The sequence below is a fragment of the Lutra lutra genome, chromosome 15, assembly GCF_902655055.1.
Source record: "Lutra lutra chromosome 15, mLutLut1.2, whole genome shotgun sequence".
Taxonomy (NCBI): domain Eukaryota; kingdom Metazoa; phylum Chordata; class Mammalia; order Carnivora; family Mustelidae; genus Lutra; species Lutra lutra.
Window position 1 is genome coordinate 12,379,025 of NC_062292.1, and position 26,024 is coordinate 12,405,048.

The 26,024-nt window shown below is 48.8% G+C and overlaps 1 protein-coding gene across 5 annotated transcripts in view; it reads left to right on the forward strand.

The window, feature by feature from the left end:
- The window catches only part of TRAF5 (TNF receptor associated factor 5), a 51,383-nt gene that overhangs the window by 9,530 nt on the left and 15,829 nt on the right, over positions 1–26,024 (forward strand). For 4 of the 5 annotated variants that reach the window (XM_047704291.1, XM_047704290.1, XM_047704294.1 and 1 more), the window contains exons 2-7: positions 17,420–17,638; positions 18,819–18,876; positions 21,700–21,801; positions 24,055–24,219; positions 24,840–24,917; positions 25,232–25,306. In XM_047704291.1, the coding sequence (XP_047560247.1) occupies positions 17,421–17,638; positions 18,819–18,876; positions 21,700–21,801; positions 24,055–24,219; positions 24,840–24,917; positions 25,232–25,306 (696 nt within the window). In that variant the 5' untranslated portion in view covers position 17,420. Of the gene's footprint in view, positions 1–13,149; positions 13,155–17,419; positions 17,639–18,818; positions 18,877–21,699; positions 21,802–24,054; positions 24,220–24,839; positions 24,918–25,231; positions 25,307–26,024 lie in introns of those variants that run through there. The other variant, XM_047704292.1, reaches the window with a different exon arrangement.

Consider the following 26,024-nt stretch of genomic DNA (forward strand, 5'->3'; position numbering starts at 1 on the left):
CTGCACGGTTCCAAGTGTCGGGGCCTCAGCAAACCAAATAATCCCCTCTGTCCCCGTGGGGTGTGTGTTCCGGCCGGGGAGGCTTGGCGGTAAAGAAGTGAACCCATACCACGCCTGATGGTGGTGAACGCTTTGGAGAAAAATCCCTGAGGGGAGGGGTGTGTAGTCAGGGAGGTGGTGTTTCCAGGTGGGGTGCTCTGCGAAGGCCTCCCTTGTGAGGCAACATTTGAGCAGACAGCTGAAGTGTGGGAACAAGCCATTCTGGCATCAGGCGGATAGACAGCAAGTCAGGGCTCTTGCAGCAGTCAAGAAGAAGCACGACCAGCGTGGCTAGAAAGTGTGGACAGGAGGACAGCGCTGGAAAATGAGGACAGGCCAGATCGTGCAGGCCTCGAAGAACACTGGCTTTACCCCTGAGAGCAGAGGGGTGGCACATCTGACTTCTGTTTTTCAACAGATGGTTTGGCTGCTGGCGTGTGACTGGGCTCCACAGGGAAGGGCAGAGGCAGGAGGCCAGCTAAGAGACCTGTGCTGCTTCTGGTGGGGAGATGAGGCCGGCTTGGAGCAGAGGAGTTGTGCCAAAAGTAGGGAGCAGCAGTTTGAGATGTTTGGGAGAAGAGCCGAGAGGAAGAAGAGCTCTGTTGTGGGGGGCAGAGTAGGAAGAGCCAAGGGTGATCCCAAAGTTTGTGTCTAAGCAGTAGGGTGATGGGTGGTGCCCTTTCCCTGGGGTGGAGGAAGGCCGGGGAGGAGCAGGTCAGGGGCTTGGCTGTGTTACTACTGAGGGGTCTGGTGAGTGAACAGGGAGGTGTGGGCCAGGCGGTTGGGATGAAGAGAGGTCCAGATTGCAGATAGAAATCGGGGCGCTGTCAGCCTCAGATGACATCCAACGCGGGAGCCAAGATGAGCTCAGCTGGAGAAGGAATGTGGAGAGAAGAGCACCAGCCTGGGTCCTCTGAGCCGTGGGGAAATGAGGAGCGGCCAGTGGGGAGGAGGGGAATGGTCTAGAGGCTGGCCTAGCGGTCCAGTTCCGTGTGTCTCACATGACGACCTGCTGTAGACTGTACCCAGAAACTTGTTTCGTAAGCTGACTTCTAGCTGCTACTAAGAGATCCCAATTCTGAAGTACATTATAGGCTAGGCTAAAGTATTGCAACAAATAGGCTCCCCAAACAGGTCTGTTTCTCTGGGGGAAGGTGTCCAGGCTGGCATCTCTAGCATGTTCCACTCTTCATGCAAACGCTTGTTGGACTTGGTATTGAGGCATGTTCCCCACCGGGACTGACGTGTCTGGGGGACCGGAACTGTCTGGTCACTTGGGGTCCTCCCCCACTGTAGAGTGAGGCAGGGCAGGGGCCTCTGCACACAGCAGGCGCTGTATAAATGCTGACCGGGCGTGAAGGATGGACACGCGTGGATATTAAGTAGCTCCTTTATGCGTAGGGCACTGTGTGCTAGTAATTTACGTGATTCAACACATTTAATCCCAACTCCAAGCCTTAGAGTCAGATTACTATGATTGTCCCATTTGCCAGTTGAGGAAGAGAGGACCCAGGTAAGTGGGTGGCAGAAGGAATTGAACCCCACGGTCTGATTCCAGAGCTGGTCTCTAGGCTGTGCTGCCTCTCACCCAGATCTCTCTCCGTGTCAGGTGGAATGGGGTGAATTTCCCTCTGGCCATGACACAGAGCCGAGAGCACTGGACTCGGAGTCAGGGAGTCTAGACTGACATCCTGCTCTGCCACGTGCTAGCTGTGCAGTGTGTGGCAAGTGGCTTGACGGCTTGGGCCCCAGGTACGGACTTCATCAGCACCGTGACGCTGGTAATGTTGCCACAGGGTTAGTGCAAGGACTGGGTGTGATGTTGTGTGTGAACCTACAAACTGCTAAGTACTAGTGTGTGTGAGTGGTAGTGTTAGTGTTATTATCTTGAAAAATCAAACCGTGGAACCTCCAAGATTATCCAAAAAAGTTTCCAGAGGGGTATAGATCATAGGAAACCCAAACAGACCTGGTTCCCATCAAAATAATTCCTTGGTACACTTTTTAATTTACTGATGTTCTTTTCTTTTTATTTTTAAAAAAGATTTTATTTCTTTATTTGACACACAGAAAGAGAGATTGCAAGCAGGAGTGCGGGGGCACAGAGGGAGGGGGAGAAGCAGGCTCCCGGCCAAGCAGGGAGCCAGATGCGGGGCTCCATCCCAGGACCCTGGGATCATGACCTGAGCTGAAGGCAGACGCTTAACTGACTGAACCACAGGCATCCAAATTACTGATGTTTCTGCCTGAGATTTGGTTTGATGAGTGTCACGGTCTTTCCAAAGCTGTGACACCTTAGCTTGCTGATCTCTTAAGCCCTTGTACAACTGACTGGGGGGAAGCCATTCTTTCAAATTCTTTCTCTTTCTCTTGCCCCTCCCCCGCCCCCCCCCACCAGGCTTGCTTCCGTCTCTCCCTCTTCTGTCTTGATCCCAAGAACCCAATGTCCAGGGTTGTGTGAGGGGCTAGAACATTCCATGAGCAGGACTCAAGGACGCCTGCCCTTGTGTGGGCTGGGCATCTGGGCTACACCTGGAGTAGCAGACCTCAAGAAGCTTCTAGGTTATATGGCCACAGTACAGAGCTGGCATAAGAGGGCCACCTCTGGTCCCATCCGCTTTCTCCCTGGGCCTGGGCGGGAGCTGGTCTCCCACTGGTTGGAAGGGGGTAGCTCTGTCTGCCCCTTGCAGAACATCGACTCCTACCCCAGCCCCAGCCTCTTGGGGCTCTGAGGCAGCCGGCAGTGTTTCACACGTCTGTGGTCCGCTTTGGAGATGTGATCTGGCCCAGAGGAACCTGTGCGTGAGCTCGTGTGGAGATGAGGCATGGCTAGAGTGATGTTGGCCTTTGGTAGCTAAAAGTCGCCAAAAGGTCAAGCCAAGACTTCTGAATCCACCTTGGCATGTCTGTTGTGTATCCTGTCTAGGGAGCTCTTGGGTCTCTCCCCTTTCCACAGAGCACCCGTAGCCCATGAATGATGGGGCCGGGCAAAGGCTTCTGAATTCCAAGCCGGATCTCAGCGTCTCAGCCATTGTCTATTGACTGTGTCTCCAAACTGCCACGTGGCTCTGCTTGCCGGGCCCCTGGAATCTCTGTCTCCCCATGTATGAGAGGAGATAGGATGGTCAGGAAGGGAGAGGCCGAGAAAATCCTAAGGCTCAGATGACGCCCCAGCCCGTGGTGAAGTAGGGATCCCCACCCACATTTGGAAAGAAGTCCGGTTGGGATGAGGCGGCCTTTCCCATGAGGAGAGGTGGGAATTTGGCGAGGTTGGGGGACAGAGGCTGACCCAACCTCAGGGGAGTCCCACAGGGAGCCCTGCAGAAGTGTGGCCAGGGGTGGGAGAAGGCCACACAGCACAGTGTCGGGCCAAGGGATCAGGGGGTTTCAAGGAGGAAGTACCAAATGCCACATAAAGGGCAGCAGGGTGCAATTTAGGACAGACTAATTGGTGAGTCTGATTGTGTGATTACAGTTTAGGTCATCAAACTAATACAATATGCATTTCCCAAGCACTTGGGCACCCCCCCCCCCCCACTGCCCACCCATCGTCCAGATGATTCAGGGCCCCTGGCTTGTTCAAGGGCAGGGTTCAGAGACCTGGGAGAACAGGCCAGGCTGCAGGGGAAGCCTAGGAGGGACCCAGGTCTGCAGGCCCTGCTCTGGAGCTGGCAATGGAAGGGTGGGGGAAGGGGGGAGTGGCGGGAGCAGGTGCTGCTGGGCTGAAGCCCACTGCCCCCCCCCCCCACAGGGTGGGGTGCCGGTGGGGGTATGAGGAATCTGGGCTCTCCATGCCACCTTCCTGTTTCCCTGTCAGTGTCTACGTACAGTAGGTGCTTCGCAAAGGAATGATTGACAAAAAGTGATTGAATGAATAAACCTTTAGTGGGAGATAGTCCCGTGGAACCATGAATTCAGAATAACGCATTGGGTGAAGTGAGGAGGAGAACATGTGGAGGAGGAGATAGAGACATGAGAAAGGCGGCTCCGGGTGGAGGAAGAGCACGTCGTAGCTGAGTCAAGGGTCCCCGATGGGGGGGGGCTGTGCCGTGCGGGGGAGGTGCAGCTTCTGCATGTGAGTGACAATGCGTCTGAGAGGAGCCAGGCCCACCCACAGGGTGTGATGTGACTCAGAGCCTTCACGGGGTCCCGGCTGTGCGGGAGGGGACTGTGGGTGGGCTCTTGGGACTCAGCTCTGCCATCAGAACTGCCGCTGGTCACTATCACAGGGGCTGGGGGAGGAACACAGGGACGTAGAGAAAGCGAGGGCATGCGCTGCAGAGCGGTGAGCGAGGGAACACACACAAGCATGAAAAGACCGGAGGAAAGAAGGGGGACTATTTAAGCAAGTCGCCCTGGGGTGGGGTGGGGCCTGAGGTCATCTGACTCCGAAGGGAAGGAGTGTCTTCAGGAAAAGGGGTGGCTCTCTCCCTGTGCTCCCAGATGACGCCTGACCTCCCTCCCTCTGCCGTCATTCTTCCCCATCTCAGCAGGCACCACCTCCACCCAGGTGTTGAGGCCCAGTCCTGGAGTAGGCCGCTGGTCCTCCTAGCCCCCCAGCCCCCCAGCCTCGCATACGGTCACTGGACAGCTCCATTTCCCCTCCACCACCAGCGTCCAGGTCTGTGCTCACTGCCCCACTGCGACAGCATCTCCACTCCATCAGCCTCCCCACCGCAGTCCCCCTGTCCCCGGCCCTCCCAGGCCGTTCTCCATGCGGCACCCGCCCCGGTCTTCTTAGGCTCCAGAGCAGACACTGCCATTAGTTCCTTAAAATACTCCTGCTGTTTCCCGTGGCTTTGTTCTTAGAATGAACCCGGATTTCTTCCTGCGGGCAGCCCGGCCCATGCGATCTGGCCTTGGCCCCGTCTCCTGCTCTTCCTCTTGTCCCTGACATTAGGCCACGCGGGCCTCCTCTGTGTTTCCCAAACATGGCAAAGCCTTTCCCAGAAGCAGTCATTACCCTTGCTGTCCCTCCGCTTGCGGGGTCTGTTCCGCGGGTCCTCTCGCTCGCTCCTCCTCGTCCTCTCCTGGCTGTTCATGTGTCGCCTCCTCCAGAAGGCCTTCCTGTCTGCAGTGGCTGCTTCTGTTTCTTTATCTCAACATCCTGTTGATCTCCTTCAGAGGACTTACCACAGTTTGTTAACTACCTCCTTTGTGGTTACTCCCTTGTCTCCTCCATTGTAAGCCCCACCGGAGCAGACTTGGACCCTCTCTCCTGTTCTTCCCTGGTCCCCAGAGCCTGATACAATGGCCCACTGGTCAGACAGTCAGGGTGTTACCAGAGTGGGGGGACCTTGGTGGACGGGCTCTGAGGCAAATGCTTAGTCATCTTCCTCCTCCTCCTCCTCATTCCTGTGTACCACCATTATAAGCTCTTCATGCATACCGGAGTCAGCAAACTTTTTCTGTAAAGAATCAGAAAGTAAATACTTTAGGCTTTGGGCCATATGGTCTGTGGCACAGCTGCTCAACTCAGCTGTGGTAGCAAAAACAACAACAACAACAACAAAACCAACCCTAGATGATAGGTAAACAAATTAACATGGCTGTGTTCCAATAAAACTTTATCAACAAAAACAAGTGGTGGGCCGGCTGACCCTTGATGTGAGTATTAACTTATTTGATCTTCAAAGATTCTCTGAGGTAACTACTATTGTCATTATCACTATTTTCTAGATGAAGAAACTGAGACACATAGAGACTGAGTAATTTGCCTGAGATCATACAGCTGTTCAGGGATGGAATGGGGGGTTTGTGCCTGGGCAGGTCGACTCCAGAGCCCACGCCAGTGGCCAGCATCCCACACTGCCTCTTGGCAGGCTTTGGAGAAACAGAGAGGAACCCCAGCACCTCTTTATCCCCTAAGGGCCTCCACTGCTTCCTGGCCATGGGAAATCTCCAAGTTTCCTCATTTAGCAACCTGGGGACGCTAATGAGGTAACAATCTGGTTGCTGTCAGGATTAAAATGAGACCCTGCACGTAAATCAGCTGACTCTGAGCCTAGACAGGCTCACTGAGTGTAAGCCTGACCCTTCTCCAGTTCCAACCCTTACTTCCATTCACATCTTTTCTTTTTTTTTTTTTTTTCTCCATTCGCATCTTTTCATTTTGCCCCTCGCCGTCTCTCTGCCTCATTCAGATTTGCCCTCGGTTGTCTTCGTGGCCCTCCTTCCAACAGCCCCTTTTCAGGAAGGTCTCACATTAATCCTAGAATTCCCCTATTTAGGAACACTGACTGAGCACTCTGGGCCAGGCATGGGGCTGGCTCTGAGGGTCTGGAGACCAAGGAGGACAGCCCCTCCCTGAGGAGCTCACCAAGGAGCTGAGCCCGGACAGCAGGGAGGACTGGGAAGAGGTCGGACCTGAGAGGCTGGCAGCTGAGAGACTAGAGTCGAAACTTCCCAAAGAGGAAGCTTTTGTATGGGAAGATCAGTAGTGTTTTCTCTCTTTCTCTTTTTTTTTTTTTTTTTTCCCCTCTTGGTCTTAAGTTCTGAGAGCCAAGCTAAAAGGTCTGCTCCAGTATCCCTTGGAGCCAAATGGACTTGAGATGGGCTCCGAGGCTTCCCCGTAGGGGAGATGGATGTTAAGGGCGCATAGGGGTGGGCACCCCAGGAGGGGCGCAGGGATGCTCGTCAGCCCTAGAACCCCCTCTCTTCACCAGCGGTGCTTTGCTGCACTCCCAGGAAAATGGGGAAACAGGAGTGTCCTGACAGTTTGGAGAGAAATCACACTTCTCTTCAAAGGAATTAAACTCTTACCCACATCATTCATCCTGTATCCAAGAAAACCCTCTCCTGGGAAAGTGTAAGGAAAAGAAAATACACCCTTACCTCTGCCTCTGCAACACTAAAGCCAGCCAACCACTCGATAGGCTGTGGGTCAAGTAGGCTGTCGTCACGTATTGTCTGGCTGTCATGGAATGACCTGGTCTCTGTATGGTCTCCGTCCCACATTCCGCCTGATGGAAAATGGCCGCATTACTTCTGCATTTCTCCAAGGCCCTTCCTCTTTGTCTGACCTACATGGCTAAGGGTTAATGAAAATAAAACCAGTTTCTCCCAGAGTTCACACAGTAGTTATATCATTGTTGTGCTGAAAGCTGTGGAAACGGTGGATAGGAAGAGAAGGTCGAGGGTTGGCGCAGAGGCCTAGCAGTTGCCTTGAGGGGTTTCGTCTTCCGAGGAAGGATCTTCCTATGCCGTTGAAGACCGAGACTTTGGTAACCACGTTTAAATGCATCTCACTTCTCCCTCATGCCATGTGGATAACATACTAAATAAAGTGTCGTCTTCCCCTTCTCCTCCTCCCCTGCCCCCTCCTCCTCCTTCTCACTCCCCTCCCCTTCTCCTCCTCCTCCTCCTTCTTCTCCTTCTTCTTCTTTTTTTCCACTTTCCTGGTAGTAACTGTGTTCTTCTTGGAAGAGCAGAATCTCAGAATTCAAGGACCAGGTGCCTGAGAGCGGGAACTGCCTGTCCTCCCAGATGGGCACAGTGCATCAAGGATTTGACATTTTAACTTTTCGTCATCACTAACCCCATCTCTCCTCCTTTAATTTCAGCCCGGGACCCTTGGTTGGTTCTCGGCTGGGTCTGGGGAAGAGCATATTTGCACCTGTGCCCTGTTGCCGAATGTGAGCGTCAGGGAGTTGGTTCCTTATGCTTCTGGTGAGGCCTGAACAGGGCTGAGGAAGGGGGAGCTTGCCTTCTAGCTGCCCATCCTGGATTGGTGGCTTTCATTGGCCAGTGTGGGGTTGTCCCTCCATTGCCTATGGCTCAAGGACCATCCTGGTGCCCCTGGCCAGACTCTGTGCCCCCTCCTTGTCCCCTAGCCCTGTCAGTCCCACCTGTCAGAGAAAGCAGCCTCTTTTGACTCTGCAGCTCTCAGGACCCTCCCTTACAAAGGAGTTGTGGGGAAGACTATAAGCCTCTCAAACCCTTCCCAGGCACCTCTGTACACTCACCAACAGCCCCTGGACCCTAGAAGTTATTAGCAGGAGGGATCTTGGACCTAGTAAGGGGTGGAGGGTCACATAGGACTGAATGGCGGTTGCCTTGGGGGAAGCAGCACCAGTTAAATCCCAAGTAGGGAGTAAAGAAGGGCTGCGCTGTAGCCACAGGTGTGAGCGGGAAGGACAGACTTCAGTACTGGCTCAAGGAATTTTCCCATTGCTCTCTCTCCAGGATGTTTTCTGTCTCCAGATCTTACTTTTCTGACATAGATCTAATAAACCTCTTATGTCAAATGCCATCACTAAAATGACAACTGAAATTTTTGTAAAGTAAAAAAAAATTTTTTTTGATGCCTTGGGTAATTTTAAAACAATTATTGGTGCCGCAAAGGAAATGTGGCCATTCCTAGAAATCCTGTCATTTTTTCAGGAAGAGATGTTAGATGTCAGCTCATCTGACTCACCTACACTCCCTTAAGACTGTTCCCAAGGGACCCCAACTTCCATATGTCTCCTACTACATCCTCACTTCTTTCTTTCTCTCCTTCATCCTCTTCCACTGGTGCCATCAACTACCCATTCTTCCAAACGAACCTGGGATCCATCCTCCACTGTCCTCTCCTTAAGCCCTTCCACTGAACCCATTTCTAAATCCCTGGATTTTACCTCAGAGATGCCTCACAAACATGGCTTCTCTTTGCCCCTGCCTTAGATCAGGCCGTTGTCATCCTCCTTCGGTCTGTTGTGTTAGCGTCTTCCCTAAACTCCGTGCGGGGGCCTGTCCTATATGTTTAGCATCCCTAAATCATTGAAACCATGAGGTAAAACTTAGAATTCGTGGCTATGGCATTCATTCAGGCTCTTCACATGATGCTCCTCCCCTCTCTCTCCACACTTATATCTCACAGAGACCTTTTTAGTGGTTTCCGACAGGAATTCAGTTACACAGGAATCTGCTTACGCAGGTGATGGCAAAGCTAGGAAGCCGAACAGAAGACTCAGGGTGAGGCAACTCAGAGATGAGTCCTGGCTGGAGGCTGCCCATACCCTCTAGAGCTTAGGGGCTGAGGACCACCCTCGGCCTGCCTGGCGGGAGCTAGTCCACAGAGCCAGGGGCCACGGAGGAGACCCAGTCACTGTGGAGATGCTGCCCAACACCAAGGGATGGGAGAGATACTCTGGCTTCTCCCTTTCTCCCATCCTCCCTCCCTCGATAGTGTTTCTTATTGGCTGAACCTAGCCAGCAGCCAGGGAGCCCAGGAAACAGAGTTTGTGGGGGTCCATGTCACCCCACCTCCATGATGCAGACCCAGGCCAGAGAGCGGAGAATGGATCTGAGAACAAACAGGCAAATGACTGGCGTGTTCCCTTCATTCCACTTGAGCCACAGTTAATTATTAACCACTCCAGAATTTTTAGGATATCCTCTTCGAAATTCTTGTATCTCTTTCATCTAGAAAGGAGAAGGGATACCTTCTTCATGAGCAGCTGAGATGTTTTCTTCTCTGTGAGATCAACACAGACACCTCAGAAAGCACTAGCTACCCCTCACCTGGGCTCGGGCAGGTTTTTTGTGTGGTCCTTGCCACCAGGACAGTGTAACACGTCCTTCTTGTGTCTGATTGCCTCTCCTTGCCCTGGACACCCTCCACGGCAGAGGTAATATCACAGATCTTTGCACTCTTGGGACCCAGTCCACGACCTGTCATGCTGAATCTATGAGGGAGGTGTGGGGGGTGTCATGTTCAAGGTTGCGTAGCTGGTGAGCGGCAGAGCAGGGATGGAGCCCAGGTCTCTGGCCTTGAGACATTTCCACTCTCGAATTTCGCATGTAGTAACCAGCAGCTCCCAAGAATCAGATCTTGAAAGCTCTGGAGGCCTAGTTCCTGGGCTTATGTCTTACAAAGTATAAAATAATTGGGGCGCCTGGGTGGCTCAGTCAGTTGAGCTTCTAACTCTTGGTTTTCGGCTCAGGTCATGATCTCAGGATTGTAGGATCGGGCTCCATGCTGGGCAGGGAGTCTGCCTGAGATTCTCTCTCTCCCCCTGCCCACCCCCCACCCCCAATCCTGCGCTCACTCTTGCTCTCTCTCAAATAAATAAATCTTTCCAAAAAAACCCCACAAGGGGCGCCTGGGTGGCTCAGTGGGTTAAAGCCTCTGCCTTTGGCTCAGGTCATGATCTCAGAGTCCTGGGATTGAGCCAGGGCATCAAGCTCTCTGCTCGGCAGGGAGCCTGCTTCCCTCTCTCTCTCTCTCTACCTGCCTCTCTGCCTCCTTGTGATCTCTGTCTGTCAAATAAATAAATAAAATCTTAAAAAAAAACCCCACAAAATATAAAATGATTTATAAAAACATTCTGCAGTTTTCCAAACCTTCATTAATCTAAACAAGATGTTTGGGATCCTATGGAAGTAGGGCGGACAGACAGACAAGGATGTACCTTTCTTTTTTAAACTGGAGGCTGAAATCTGCTAGATGTGTGTCTTTTTTATGGTAACTAAAACCTAAACTCTGTTGCCTCAGAATGTTAGACTGTTCATTGAGTGTTCCCCAAAAGTGAATCAGCAGCACCTTGTAAGTAAAGAACTTAAATCCTGACATCCACAGCTTTCCTTTGGAATTTCTAGAAAATTCTGAACGAAAAATGGCCGCAATTTATGAAGCTAAAAAATGGTATTTATAAGAAACTCAATGAACGTCCTTGGGGAGCATATTGTATGTGATTTTCCCTTGTTTCAGGTTTAAGTCAGTAACTTCGCAGCAGGAGGACCACACTGCAGGCGCCATCAATGGCAGGAATAACACACCATTCACTGCAGTAGGCTCTGGTAGATACGAAGATATGCAGGCTCTGCTAGTAATTTCCGTGACTTTCTTTTCTTATTTGCAAGAACGGAACTCTTTTTACTCTTCCTGTTACATAAGCTATTAGACCCAAAGGGGAGAGATTTTAATAAAATGGAGCTCTTGTTTATTTCTACTAAATAGGTGTCTGGGAATGACAGAGTCCTAGCTGGAAATGTTTAGTTAATTAGAGAAATGTGTTTGTAGACAAGGAAACAGCGGCCTTTATGGTCGTATTATTGGGACTCTCCCACGTCCATGAGCACATTGAATCGATTACATTTTGGGGGGCTGGGCATGGGCTCAAGGAAGCTTCAGAGAGAGGAGACAGACCCTGCCCAGGGAGAGATCATGTTCATTTATATATAAGAACACTGTCCTGAAACATCAAAAGTATATATTATGTAGCAGAACTTAAGTGCTTATTTAAAAAAAAACAAAACACCTAGGGCGCCTGGGTGGCTCAGTGGGTTAAGCCTCTGCCTTCCGCTCAGGTCATGATCTTGGGGTCCTGGGATCGAGTTCCACATCGGGCTCTCTGCTAAGCAGGGAGCCTGCTTCCTCCCCTCTCACTCTCTCTGCCTACCTCTCTGCCTACTTGTGATCTCTCTCTGTCAAATAAATAAATAAATTCTTAAAAAAAAAACCAAACACCTAATGAAATAAAAACTCAATTTCATCAAAACAAATACTGGGCAAGACCACAGAAGAGAGCGTTTACTGGGTCAGTAGATGACTCCCGTGTGCCGCCTCCAGCTGAGCTAGACACAAAGGTGGGAAGAGGGAGGATGGGGCATGGCATCCCCAGGCCTCTGTGGGCCATGCAGCAGGAGTGAGGAGACCGTGAGGGTCACATGTGTTCTGGGCACCACTTGCACAAAGACTGACAAGGCCCGGGCCCTCCCAGCAGCCTGATAGGACTGTGGTTCCCAAAGTGTGCTTCTTGAGCCCTGGGGGTGCTGGAGAATGTCTACCAGGAGAGCCGCTGATGGGCTCTTACTTAGTTCAGGTATGTTCAGGCACAGAAATTGGCAAATTGTACATATTGGCCTCCCGGAAGCCCTTTCAGGGGATGTGTATGGGCAAGACTATTTTCATGCTACTACTAAGATATCATTTGCCATTTTTACTCTCTTTTCCTGAGCATACAGTGGTGCTTTCCAAAAGCTACCTGATGTGTGATACTGTGACACCTGAATGCAGGAGTATCACATATGAGAACCCGGCTGCCTTCTGTTAAGCCCAAACAGAGGTGCAAAAATGTAAAACAGTGACACTCTTCTCACTCATTTTTTTCTTTTGGAAAATGGCTATTTTTCATAAAAATGCTATGTGTGCTACCATATAGTTGGCTCATTATTATGTTCAAGTAAATTAAAAAAGAAATGTATTTTTTAAACTCCTCAGTTTTTTAAAGCTTTTTTTTTTTTTTTAAAGACTTTATTTATTTATTTGACAGAGAGAGATCACAAGTAGACGGAGAGGCAGGCAGAGAGAGAGAGAGAGAGGGAAGCAGGCTTCTTGCTGAGCAGAGAGCCCGATGTGGGACTCGATCCCAGGACCCTGAGATCATGACCTGAGCCGAAGGCAGCGGCTTAACCCACTGAGCCACCCAGGCGCCCAACTCCTCAGTTTTTTAAAAAGATTTATTTATTTGAGAAAGAGAGAGAGAGAGCGTGAGCATGAGTGGGAGGAGCAAGGGAAAGGGAATCCCGGGTCGACTCTGGGTTGAGCGCAGAGCCTGACATGGGACTCGATCCCACAGCCCTGAGATCATGACCTAGGCCAAAACCAAGAGTCAGACGTTTAACCAACTGCACCACCCAGGCACCCTTAAACTCCCCAGTGTTCATCTCAAATTGGTAAATATCGATAACTATAACCCACATAAACAACTCAGGGGTCCTCAGTTTTTGTTTTTGTGGTTTTTTTTTTTTTTGAGACTTTATTTTTTAGAGTGGTTTTAGACTCACAGCAAAATTGAGCAGAAAGTACAGAGATTTCCCACAGACCCCTCGCCCCGACACATGCATAGCCTCCCCCACCGTCAACGTCCCCCAACAGAGAGATACATTTGTCACAGCTGATGAACCTACATTGGGTAGGGGAGGAAAACCAATTTCGCCTCTACTCTTCTGAGTTCTTAGCCGAGACCTCTGTGATCACAGACAGATTAGCAAGAGAAAGACAACCAGAAGTTTAACAACACATATAACTTGTGTATTCGTGGGAGATACCCACGGAAAAACGAGTAGCTCTCTCAGGTGGCTTGGAATTCAGGCTTGAATACCATCCTAAGAGGGAAAGGGGAGGGGAAGTAAGCCTCTTAGGGGACAGCAAATAATTTTTAGGAGAGATAAATTGGCCCTTAGAAGACTGGGGGGAGGTGTGATCGTTTATGACTGAGTTTGTGTGAGTATCACCTTCTAGTTTCTTCTCCTGTGATGAGTTGCTCTTTCCTGGTTGATGAGACTCCTGGAGAGGTGGTTTATAATAATTGGATTCCCTTTGCAGGATCTGTCTTTAGGCAGATAAGATGTTGTTTTAGGACAAATGCATGATGACATGTCTCTACTGCTACAGTATCGTTCTGAGTATTTTCACTGCCCCTAAATCCTCTCTGCAGCTCGTATTCATCTCCCACTACTCCATCCTAACTCCTGGCAACCACCCATCATTTCACTGCCTCCATTATTTTGCCTTTTCTAGAATGTTCTATAGTTGGAAGTGTACATTACAAAGGCTCTTCAGATTGGCTTCTTTCACTAAGTAATATACACTTGAGATTCCTCCACATCTTTTCACAGCTTGATAGCTCATTTCTTAGTAGCACTGAGGAATATTCCGTTGTCTGGATATACCAGTGTATCCATTCACCTACTGTTGGACATCTCATTTACTTCTAAGTTTTGGCAGTTATGAATAAGCTCCTGTAAACATCCATGTGCAGGGTCTTATGGGGACATTGGTTTCCATGTCCCGTGGGTAAATACCAAGGAGGGATTCCTGGATGGTAAGACACGTTTTGTAAGGAACTGCCAGGCTGTGGGGTGCCTGGGTGGCTCAGTGGGTTAAGCCTCTGCCTTCCGCTCAGGTCATGGTCTCAGGGTCCTGGGATTGAGCCCCGCATCGGGCTCTCTGCTCGCCAGGGAGCCTGCTTCCTCCTCTCTGCCTGCCTCTCTGCCTACTTGTGATCTCTCTCTCTGTCAAATAAATAAATAAAATATTAAAAAAGAAAGAAAGAGAGAAACTGCCAGGCTGTCTCCCCAAGTGTTGCATTCCCACCTGCTGTGAGTGAGGTTCCTGTCCCTCCACATCCTCACCAATATTTGGAATCATCAGTGGTGGGGATTGGGCCATCCTAGTAGGTGAATAAAACGACATTTGATGTGGATCACCTTTTCATATGCTGATGTGCCACCTGCCTATCTTCTCTGGTGAGGTATATTTTGGATAACAGTCCTTTATCAGATGTGTCTCGAAAATATTTTCCCCCAGTCTGTGCCTTGTCTTCCCATTCTCTTGACAGTGTCTTAAGCAGAGCAGAAATTTTTAATTTTAATGAAGTCCACTTTACAAATTCTTTCTTTCATGGTTTGTGCCTTTGATATTGTCTCTAAAAAGTCATTGCCGTACCCCAGGTCATCTAGATGTTCTCCCGTGTTGTCTTCTGGGAGTTTAATAACTTTGCATTTTACATTTAGGTCTTTGATTCATTTTGAGTTAGTTTTTGTGAAAGGTGGAGGGAAAGTCTACGTCTAGATTCATCTTTTTTTTTTTTTTTTTTTTTTTTTGGCATGTGGATGTCCAGTTGTTCTGGTACCATTTCTGAAAAAAACTGTCTTTGTCCATTGTATTGCCTTTGGTTCTTTGTCAGAGGTCAGTCGTCTATATTTATGTGGGTCTATTTTTGGGTTCTCTCTTCTGTTCCATTTATCTATCTGTCTCTTCTTCCACCGCTACTACACTATCTTGATTATTACTGCTTCGTAGGAAGTCTTGAAGTAGGGCTGTGTCAATCCTCCAATTTTGTTCTCTTCCTTCAGTATTGTGTTGGCTGTTCTGGGTCTTTGGGTCCTCGGTTTCAAGAGTCTAAAGGGTGGGAGGGAGGGTCCTGAGACCAAAAAGTTTGAGAATGGCTGTTGTAGAGAAAGAGGGGCACACAGATGAGTGTATTGAATTCCTCTGTTAGGAAAGAGGATAGAATGCAGTGGGCGGGAAGCAGACCGAGTCTTGTCCGCCTTACTGCCCTGTTCTAGGAGCTGAGCCAGACTGTTGTGTTAGAGCACATCTCTGAGTGTCCAAATTTAGATGCTGTGTGACAGAGACAAGAGCCTGGTCTCAGAGAGAATCCTAGAGGGGTGTGGGACATGAATTGTTGTCTTCCCTTGGGACCAGAGAATGCCGGGCAGATGAGGGAGGTTTGGAATTGGTGTTTTCATTTCTCTGGAGAAAGGGGAGTCTGGGGCATTAGGGTTGCGCACCTGAATCAAGTCCTGGGCCTCTTCATCTTCACAGTTAAGACTTGTTAACTCTCAAGAGTAAAGCAGGTTAAAAGGGGAACAATCATGTCTTGGTTCTCTACCCCCCTTGAAGTTCTGCAGGAAACATGCAGAGAGGAAAAGGTGGGGCTTTGGTCTCAAACCCCAGGATTTAAAAAAAAAAAAATCCCCTCTTCTGTGGGTCTTCTCCAGAGAGAAAGCTTTATTTGCTGATCTAAGAGGCCAGTTGCTTTCTCTGCTCCAGTCTTGCGGCCACAGCCCAGACTCAGACCACTCGGGCACTGGGCGGGGCTGGCAGCTGACTGGAGCCAGGCCCGGTGCTGGATGTCGCCCATTCCCGCCTGCACTGTCCGGACACGCAGCTGCTCTCAGGCCCAGCTGACCTCATGAGCTGCAGGAGATTCTTGAGGGATCCCGAGAGCAAGCCAAAGCAAGCAAACCTGAAGGCCAGGCCTTCCTGTTCCCTAACCACATGGAAGGATGTCACTCCCAGGGACCACCCTCAATGGCCTCCTAGCCTTTAGCCACATGCCGGACTCTGTGAAAGCACCACTCCTGGCCCCGTGCCCAAAGTAACAGCATTCCTACTGGGAAGCCAGGCCTGTGGTTAACTGGGGAAACCGGTGGGTTCAGAGGGTCTGCAGAGGTCCAGAGATCAGGTGTCCGTGCTGTTTTATGGGGAGAAGGTCCAGACTTTTCATCAGATTTCAAAGACGGGGAAAGTCCTTCCTTATAAAAAGTTAAAGGGTCACCACATTAGTGGGCAACACTAATTAGAGCTGTCCTATTGCAGATTTGTCAGAGTCCATTTGGTCACATGAATTCCACAAACAGTTGATTCGTTCTCCATACCCAGCTTGGGGCTGAGGGCTGGAGACACGACCCTGAGTAACACCAGGGGTGTTCTCTGTGTCATTGAAGAGCACAGATATAAATCAAATACTCACACAAATGCATGTCTAATTTAAAATCAAATGTTCCTCTGAATTTTAGAACCAGGTTCTACGATAGATACAACAGTGGATGTTTAGTTTCTGTTTTTGTGTATTTGTTTATTTTTGAATAGGTACTATATTCATGTTCAAAAATTAACCGCCCCACCCCCCCCCACCTACCGTCATCCCTTAGCCACTCCCTGGAGGCCACACATGCTTCCTAGACATGAGTGGGTGTTCTGCTGCTCAACGAGGGTGGAGGAAGGGGAGTGGAGAAGAGAAAGCTTACCTGAGGTTATGACACTTGCAGTCTGAATCATGAATGTGAAGCGAAGAAGACTGGAAGGGGACAGGGGAAGGATTCTAGGTAGAGCCAATAGCTTATGCAAAGGCCCTGTGGCAGGAGATAGCTTGATGTATTAGAAGAATGAAAAGAAAGCCTGTATGGTTCAAGTGCAGAAAGCAAGGGTAGGAGAGGTCCAGGATGCTGCTGGGTGTAGAGGATGCAGTCTTATAGCTCTCTTAGCATTGTGGACTTTCCCCTAAGAGCCTGGGAAGCCACTGAACAATGAGAGGAGGTAACCTTCAATCACAGTTGCATTTTGCATTTTGCAGATGTTGCCCTGGCTATAGTATGGAGAATGGATGGGAGGGGAAAGCAATTAATGGGCTTGTTTAGTTCACGTGAGAAATGATGTGGCTTGGCGGTGGCGATATATATTGCAAGAAACGTACTGGTATACAAGGTTCTTCCAAAAAATACTAGCAAAATCTTTGTTTCCATTCTCTCAACTGAGTGGAAGAAAATCCCATAACAAGAGTCTGTTAGAATGTAGTTAACACCTGGCTATATTTGGTCCAAGCGTGTGGCCAGACTGACAGGATAATTTAGCATCCTGTAAGAGGCTGATGGGCAAAGGTCTGAAGTCTTGTAAAATCTCGTTAGAAGTCTGGTCCAGCCTCCTGCCTGAGCACCCCAAAGACATCTCCCCTGTGTGGGAGCCCCCCAGTGGCCGGAGGTTGTTACTGTTTGTTACGAAGTCAACAGAATGCCCATGGGGGTGATGTGCACTAAGTAGGAAACAGTTGTTTTGATCTCCACACACTCAGTTTTCCTCCTCTTCTCCTGCCCCCCTCCCCCGCAGAATGGCTTATTCTGAGGAGCAAGGAGGTGTCCCCTGTGGTTTCATCCGCCAAAATTCTGGCAACTCCATTTCCTTGGACTTTGAGCCCAACACAGAGTACTGGTTTGTGGAGCAATTAGAAGAACGCTACAAATGTGCCTTCTGCCACTCCGTGCTGCACAACCCCCACCAGACAGGCTGTGGGCACCGCTTCTGTCAACACTGTATCCTGTCCCTGAGGTGAGTTGGGGGGGGGGGCTGCCGCTCTGGGCTCAAGCAGTCGGGTGGGGGAGGGGTGTTCCTGGGACCCCAGTGTCCAGCGCAGCCACTGGACTGGAATGGTAGCTTTGGGAATTGCTGTGGTTGACCACAGAACCATGAACACAACGAGGGGCTCTCCCTGAGCCCTTCTCTGAAAGCCTGAGGAATCATGTTTTGGTTTTCGGTTTTTGGGTTGTTTTTTTTTTTTTTTTATTTTGTTTTGTTTGCCATTCACTTATTAATAGTCACCTTTCCCCCCTTTTTTAAAAAGGAAATCAAGTGTAATGAACATACAGGGTTCTGTTAGTTTCAGGTATACAACATAATGACTCAAGAATTCTGTACATGACTTGGGGCTCCTGACAGTCACCTTTTCTTAAAATGTAGACCACACCTGTTTTGCATGGGAGGGCAGACCTGGAGGCACCTTCTGTGTTGGGAAGGGCCTGCATTTCACAGGCGTCTTCCAGGTGGTGGCTCTGACTTTTCCTTGTCTAAGGGAAGAGGTGGTGTCCCATCCAGAAAGTGTGCCTCAGTGGGCACACTGTCTGCTTCAGTGCAGCTGTAAAACCTGGGTCCTGCCATTCTGAAGGAGGAGACCAAGAGAGATGTGGAAACAGGCTCTGGGGGCTTATTTAGGGCTGTAAGTAAGCTGTCTTCTGCCAGGCTTGGAAAGGGGATTATCATAGCCCATTCTTGTCCCCTCATGGGGTTGTCCATTCAGCACCTGTGTGTTCCAGGCTCCTTACTAAACTAAGCTCTAGGGCACAGAGAGGAAGAGCTGGAGGTCCAGGGTGACCAGGACCCCGTTTCTGCCCCTAGAGTGCTCCTGTCTAGTGAAGGAGACAGGTTGTGGTACAGGGTGAGAAGCACTGGCAGAGGACATTGAACTCTGTCTGGGGGACTTACTATTTGACCTGTATTGTGGGGAATGAATGGGAATTTTTCAGCAGATTGGGGAGGCGCTGAAGATACAATGGACAGATGGGAGAGAGATACAGCCCTTCCTGAGGTAGGGAGCAGAATGGTGGGAAGATGAGGCCTGGCCTGCTCAGGGGTTGCTCAAAGGGGTCAAGCATGGCTGAACTGCTGGGGCTGCTCTCGGAAGAGCTGTTGAGGTCAACTCTTAATTTGGCTCTATTTTTATTTTTCTCTCCAGAGAATTAAATGCAGTCCCACTCTGTCCTGTAGATAAGGAGGTTATCAGATCTCAGGAGGTAAGAAAATCCTTGCTTTGGTTTAGCTGGATGATGGAGAAGCCAGTGTCCTGGGTTGAACTGGACATAGAGATTGGAGCAGTAGAGGGGGAGAGGGAGGGGCCCTTTCTTAGAGTCCACGTTCCTCTGCTGTGTGGTCAGGTTAAGCCCCACTCCTGCCACTGTTTCAGAGCTTTATTGCCCCCCCCAACCCAAATTCTCCTCTGCCTCCTTACCCCCTTCCTACACCAGCTCCAGGTGTACTGAGTTGCTTGGAGAAATGAAACATCCATCCTGTTTCTTGGAATTCACTTTCTTCTCTGGTCAATCTCTAAAACTTCCTTCCATTATTATTATCTCTGACAATAACTTTATTAGGATATAATTCATATGCCGTAAAATTTACCTTTAAAGTGTACATGTTTCTTGGGTATACACCCAGGGGTGGAATTACTGGATCATGTGGTGGTTCTGTTTAGGGTCGAATGGTCACTCTATGTATAACATTCTGAGGAACTGTCAGACTGTTTTTAAAGCAGCTGCACCATTTTACATTCCATCCAGTAGGTTGTGAGAGTTTTAACATCTCTAGATCCTTGCCAAAAGTTGTTACTGTCCGTCTTTTTGATTATAGTCTTTCTAGGGGATACCTGTTTTGATTTTCATTTCTCTGATGATTAATGATATGGAGCATCTTTTCAGGTGTTTGTCCATTTGTATATCTTCTGGTAGAAATGCTTATTCAATTTTTTTGCCCATTTTAAAAAAGATTTTATTTATTTATTTGACAGACAGAGAGATCACAAGTAGGCAGAGAGGCAGGCAGAGAGAGAGGGGAAAGCAGGCTCCCTGCTGAGCAGAGAGCCCAATGTGGGGCTCGATCCCAGGACCCTGAGATCAGAACCTGGGCTGAAGTCAGAGGCTTAACCCACTGAGCCACCCAGGTGCCCCATCTTTGCCCATTTTTAAGTGGATTATTGGTCTCTTATTGATGAGTTCTAAGCGTTCTTTATGTATAGATACAAGGCTCTTAACAGATACATGATTTGCAAATATTTTTCTCCCATTCTGTGGTTCATCTTTTCACTCTCTTGATGGTGTCCTTTGAAGCATGAAAGCTTTTCACTTTGATGAGGTCTTACTTGTCTTTTGTTTGTTTTGGTTGCTTGTTATTTTAGTGTTGCATCTAAGGAACTGTTTCCTAACCTGAAGATTTTCCCCCTTAAAACTTCCCTTTTTTAGGGGTGGAGGGGCAGAGGGAGAGAGGGAGTATCTTAAGCAGGTGCCAGGCTCAGTGCAGAGCCCCACCCAGGACTCAGTCTCAACAACCCTGAGATCATGACCTGAGCTGAAATCAAGAGTTGGATGCTTAACCCACTGAGCCACCCAAGTGCCCCTCCCTTAAAACTTCCATTTAAGCTCAATTTTCTTCCTTTACAATTCTGTTGGAAGACGTTCAAGCATCACCCCCTCCAGAAAGCTCCCTGAACACCTGATCTATTATACCTGCTCTTTCTCTATGTTCTTTTTTTTTTTTTTTAGATTATTTATTTATTTGTCAGAGAGAGAGAAAGAGAAAACACAATCAGGAGGACTGGTAGAGGGAGAAGCAGGCTCCCTGCTGAGCAGGGAACCTGATGGGGGACTCCATCCCAGGACCCTGGAATCATGACCTGAGATGAAGGCAGACACGTAACTGACTGAGCCACCCAGGCATCCCTCCTTCTCTATGCTATGTTGTATTTTGCAAATGCCTAGCAGAGGACAGTGCTGTGTTTGTGTGTGCCTCACCCGCTAGATCAGGGATTGGCATGGGTGGCGTATTACAACATGAGATCTGCTGGGACAAATCCAGCCTGCCACCTGTTTTCATATGACCTGTGAGCCAAGAATGGTTTCTCTATAAATCATTGAAAAAAATCCAAAGAAGGGTACACAGGAATTCTGCACTATGTTGGCAACTTCTCTTAAGCCTTTGAGCTATTTCAAAACAAAAAACTTATTTTAAAAATCAAGAGAAGAGTAATGGCTTGTGACACATGAAAATTACATGAAATTTACATTTCAGTGTCCATTAATAATGGCTTATTTGAGGGGCGCCTGGGTGGCTCAGTGGGTTATCCCTCTGCTTTTGGCTCAGGTCATGGTCTCAGGGTCCTCAGATCGAGCCCCACATTGGGCTCTCTGCTCAGCAGGGAACCTGTTTCCCCCTCTCTCTCTGTCTGCCTCTCTGCCTACTTGTGATCTCTGTCTGTCAAATAAATAAATAAAATCTTAAAAAAAAAATGGCTTATTGGAACAGAGCCATGGATATCCATTTCAATATTGTCTACAGTTGAGCTGAATAGTTGCAAAAGAAAATATTGCATCGTGGCCTGCAAAGCTGAAAATACTTACTATCTGACCCTTTACGGAGAACGTTAGAACGTTTGCTAACTCCTGGTGTGCACTGGAATAGCAAAGTCAGCACAGCCTCAGTGACACTACCTGATGACTAATACAGACTTTTACACTATGACAGGAAGCTGCTGAAAGCATCACCCTCCTCCACAGCCCACCTTCTGATCTTTGAGCATACAAGGTCAAGTGCACCATGAGATTCTCCTGCAGCCTACCGCATGGAGCGTTGAATTTCCTGACTTGTGTGTTTAGTGGCCTGTTGGAAATATGTATCTGAGAAAACCTCTTCTTTGATGGTGCCGAATCTGATATTTCCATTCCAACCATTGTCTGGAAGTTTCTACCTGACTGTTGAGATGTATTTGAAGACTGAATTAATAATAGTTTCATTCACATTGCTCTGAAGCTTTGGAGTGTATGAGACCTATTATGTTTCCTTCCTAGGTGTTCAAAGACAATTGCTGTAAAAGGGAAGTCCTCAATTTATATGTGTACTGCAAAAATGCTCCTGGATGTAATGCTAAGATTATTCTGGGACGCTACCAGGTCGGTATTACTCAGGACCAATAAATTTGCCTTTGTCATTTTTTCCAGTGGTATGTGTTGAACACCTTTATGTGACAGCTCCTGGGCTAAGCATGGTATGGGATTCATTAAGTTGCTCTCAGAGAATTCCTGTCTAGCAATACATTTGGCTGCAGTACAGCCCAACAAGGGCTAAGGTGCGAGGGAAGAGGTCCATTTCATTTGGAATGCATGGAGGGCACACTGTCCGCGCTAGACCTAAATTGTGGGTTAGGGGGTCATTGATCCAAAGACAAGATGTGGGACATGCAGGGCCAAAGGACATGTCATTTGTGGGGAACTGTGAAAATTTGGGGTCCTCAGGTGGAAGCCACAGCAGTCTGCAGAAAGACATGACTGCCAGGGTCCCTGCCGGAAAGTACTGGCAGGTGGTGGGTGGGTGGTTCCCAGCAGCTATGGGCCGTGGCCTGAGAGTTTATGATCTGAGGCATGTAACGCAGACCAGATCAGAGCTAGGATGTAGTTTAAAGGTGAAGCATTGGTATGAGCTGCAAACACACGAGGCGTGGGGGGAGCAAGGGGGTGTTAAACTTTCACATGAAGCTGCCCTACCTGATTCTTCCATCCAGCTGGGGAAGTGGGAAGCTTGGTAAATGCCATACTGGAAATGGGGCAACAGAGTTCTGCCATGGCAGGCCCATATCAGGTTTGATCACACTGTGCAGGAAGAAGAACCAGGCATCTCTAGCTTCCAGAGAATGGCTTGGAGGCAGCTGAAATTTTCCTCTCCCACCCACACATTTTTGGAACACATTTCAGGTGATTCAGCCTTTTCTCCACCTTGCCTCCAAACCCCCTAGGCACTGAGCTTCTAAATGTGTAGATGCTTTCCCCGTTAACCCCAGGATTTTTCTGGAAGTTCACCGAACTTTCTAGAACTTTCTCATGTTTTGATAGCCAAGCCCTAGAGCAGGACCTCTTTTCCAACTTTGTGGTCACGAAGCCTGAGCAGGAAGTGAGGCTCAAATGGACCATCCAGCCATCAGCTTTTGTGGCCCGATCATCCGCTTCCAGAAAACAGTGGCTGGTTTCTTTTTACCTGTTTTCTCCTGTGTTTCCACTCGGTCCTGCCCCCAGCCTGCACCCCTGCTTGCACGGTGAGGTGTAGGTTCTCCCTGCAGCAGAATCGTGATGAGTGTTGACTGTGTCAGCAAGGGTGGAAGGGTGGCAGCAGCGAATTTCGGAGAAGATAGGGATTTCAGTAGTCCCTCTTTGTTTCTTATTACTAGAGGCAAAGGAGAGTAGCTATAATATTTATTTCCCTCCTGCAGAAAAACTGGTTGCTTTTTCTCGCCTTCAGGAAAGGGGTCCGCAAACTCTTCTGTCAAGAGCCAGTTAGTGAAATGTTTAGACTTTGCGGGCTGTACAGTCTCTGTATCCACCACTCAACTCAGCTCTTCCCTTTCAGGGGGAAAGCAGTTCCCCCCACCCCGACTCCTCACAGTATGTAAACAAGTAGATGGGTGGCTGTTCTCCAGAGAAACCTTATTTACAAAAACAAGTAACAGGCCAGCTGTGTTTTAGGGGATCTCACAGGGGTCGGACTCACTAGGGATTTGATGACTTGTTAGCATCACAATAACTTGCAAAGGTCCAAAGGTTTTATTAAAGTATACCTCTTGCTTTTAAAAGTCTGTACCAGGAGAATATTAGAATGAGCAGTGTCCGTATCATTGTCTCATACTCTGGTGAAACCTATTTTCTGAACACAGCCTGACCATTCCCAGCTTCTCGTGGGCCTATGATCCTGTATGTCTTCCGTCTGCTTTTCTTGGCCCTTCTAGAACATCTGCCCTTCCTCTCTGTCGTCCTTTCCCTTCCTTTCTGCACTTAGGACACGCCGTGCTCTTCTTCCCTCTTCCCCCTCCGTCCTGGCGTTTGCCATCTGCTGTACAGAGATTAGTATTTGGTGCCAGCGGTGCAGAAAGAAACTAAGAATGTCCTTGCAGAATGGGTAGATCACTCAGCAAGCCTAAGGAAAATATTCGGGGATTAATCTGAGAATCTGAGCTAACGGATAGTCTAAACTGGACTCCCCACGCTTCCTTCTCCAGCCATCTTCCCTGTCCTCCCAACTCCTGTTGCACAAGGCTGGCATGGCCTCCGTCTGTCCACCTGGCCCCAGCGTCCTCCCTCCCTCTCCAGGCGTCCAGCTGGCTCCCCGTCCCGCTGCCCCCGTCAGTGGGGCCCACTGGCCTGTCTTTTCTGTTGCAGGACCACCTCCAGCAGTGCCTGTTTCAAGCTGTGCAGTGTTCTAATGAGAACTGTCAGGAACAAGTCCTTCGGAAAGATCTGAAAGAACATTTGAGCGCACGTTGCCATTTTCGAGAGGAAAAGTGCCTTTATTGCAAAAAAGACGTGGTAGTAATCAGTCTGCAGGTAAAAAAGAAAAAAAGAAAGAAAGACGAATCATCTTTATGGGACTAAATTCTACCTGAGCGGTCACAGTGAATCAGGACATTGCTGAGTTTATTTTTGTACAGAAATAGATCTAAAGAATTATCTGAGAGTTCTGTAAAAAACAAAACACCTTCTTGTTGGTAGGACCCTACTCCTTTATCATTGGCAGAAGCATTGTTTGAGCACCTACTGAGTGTAAGTGTGCAAGGAGCAATGCTGGGTGCTGGGTCACAAGGAGGTGACGATACTGTGTCCTCAGGCCACTATGATCTGACTGGAGTGGCAGGATGTAGGCAGAGGAAGAAGGCATGAGGTACCTTTTATATGTACCACAGGAGCCATACTGATGACTCTCATAGTTTGCCCTCCGGAAGGCCTGTGCCCTCTGACCTTCTTTTGGAATAATTGGAAAACTGAATTGAATTCCCGGGAAGGAAGCAGCCATCTTTAGTCCTTTCTGGAACTAGGCTGTACCTTCCTGGGGAGGGTAAGCCATATAACATACATTCTCAGAGACATAAGCATAAACATTCTGAGGCCATAGAAAGGAACCCTGGAAGCAAGGACTGCTCTGTTTTATCACCCTTTCTCTGTTTCAGTATCATGAGGAAAACCTGTGTCCCGAGTACCCAGTATCTTGTCCCAACAAGTGTTTGCAGATTATTCCAAGAACTGAGGTAACTGTAAATGATTCTCTTAGTAGATTTAATGTAAGATAACATTTTAGTAACCGCTGTGGTGTGTGTTTGATCAACTCCCACAGGCTGAGACCCAAGGTTTAGAGCACACCCACAATAACCACGTCTCTGTGTCCCCTTCCCTTTTTCCGGAAAGGAGTTCTCCGTTTTTACCGTAGCTCTCCCTCCACTAGGCCTCAGCGTGGCTTTCCCCGTTCTGTTCCCTCCCTCCTTCCCAAGCCACCCTGGGGCTCTCTCAGGCACCCGAAGAATTGGTGATAAATTTTGGTGGCACGAGGCTGTCCCTTTCGTAGGTGGATGAGCACCTCACTGTGTGTCCTGAAGCTGAGCAAGACTGTCCCTTCAAGCACTACGGCTGTACTGTGAAGGTACGGGATGCCTTTTTGTTTCCGCCTCTACATTCTACTGTGGAATTCGTTGGGCAGGTTTATTTTACTGCTTGATCCTCTTCAGGATGCAGAAGACATTCACTATGGAGGAACTTTAAGACTGGCTGTGTTACTAGTGAGGGTTCTCCAGAGAAGCAGAATCTACAAGAGATAACATATCTACATGTAGACACATACATAGAAATTTATTTTAGGAAATTAGGTTATGCGATTGAGGGCGCGATTAAGGGCACTAGGGAATCGGATTATTTGCAAGGCAGACCAGCAGGCTGGAGTTTCTATGTGATAGTTCTTTTTTGTTTTTTTAAGATTTTGTTTATTTATTTGACAGAGATCACAAGTAGGCAGAGAGGCAGGCAGAGAGAGAGGAGGAAGCAGGCTCCCCACTGAGCAGAGAGAGTCTGATGCGGGGCTTGATTCCAGGACCCTGGGATCATGACCCGAGCCAAAGGCAGAGGCTTTAACCCACTGAACCACCCAGGCGCCCCTCGATGTGATAGTCTTGAGAAGTGCTGTTTCTTCAGGAAACCTTATTCTTGGCGCTCAAGGCCTTCAGCTGGTTGAATGAGTCCCTATGGCACTGTGGGGAGAAATCTGCTTTATTTAGAGTCAGCTGATCGTAAATGTTTATCACATCTGCAAAATACCTTCACGGCAACATCTAGATTAGTTTTGACCAAACAGCTGGGCACCATGG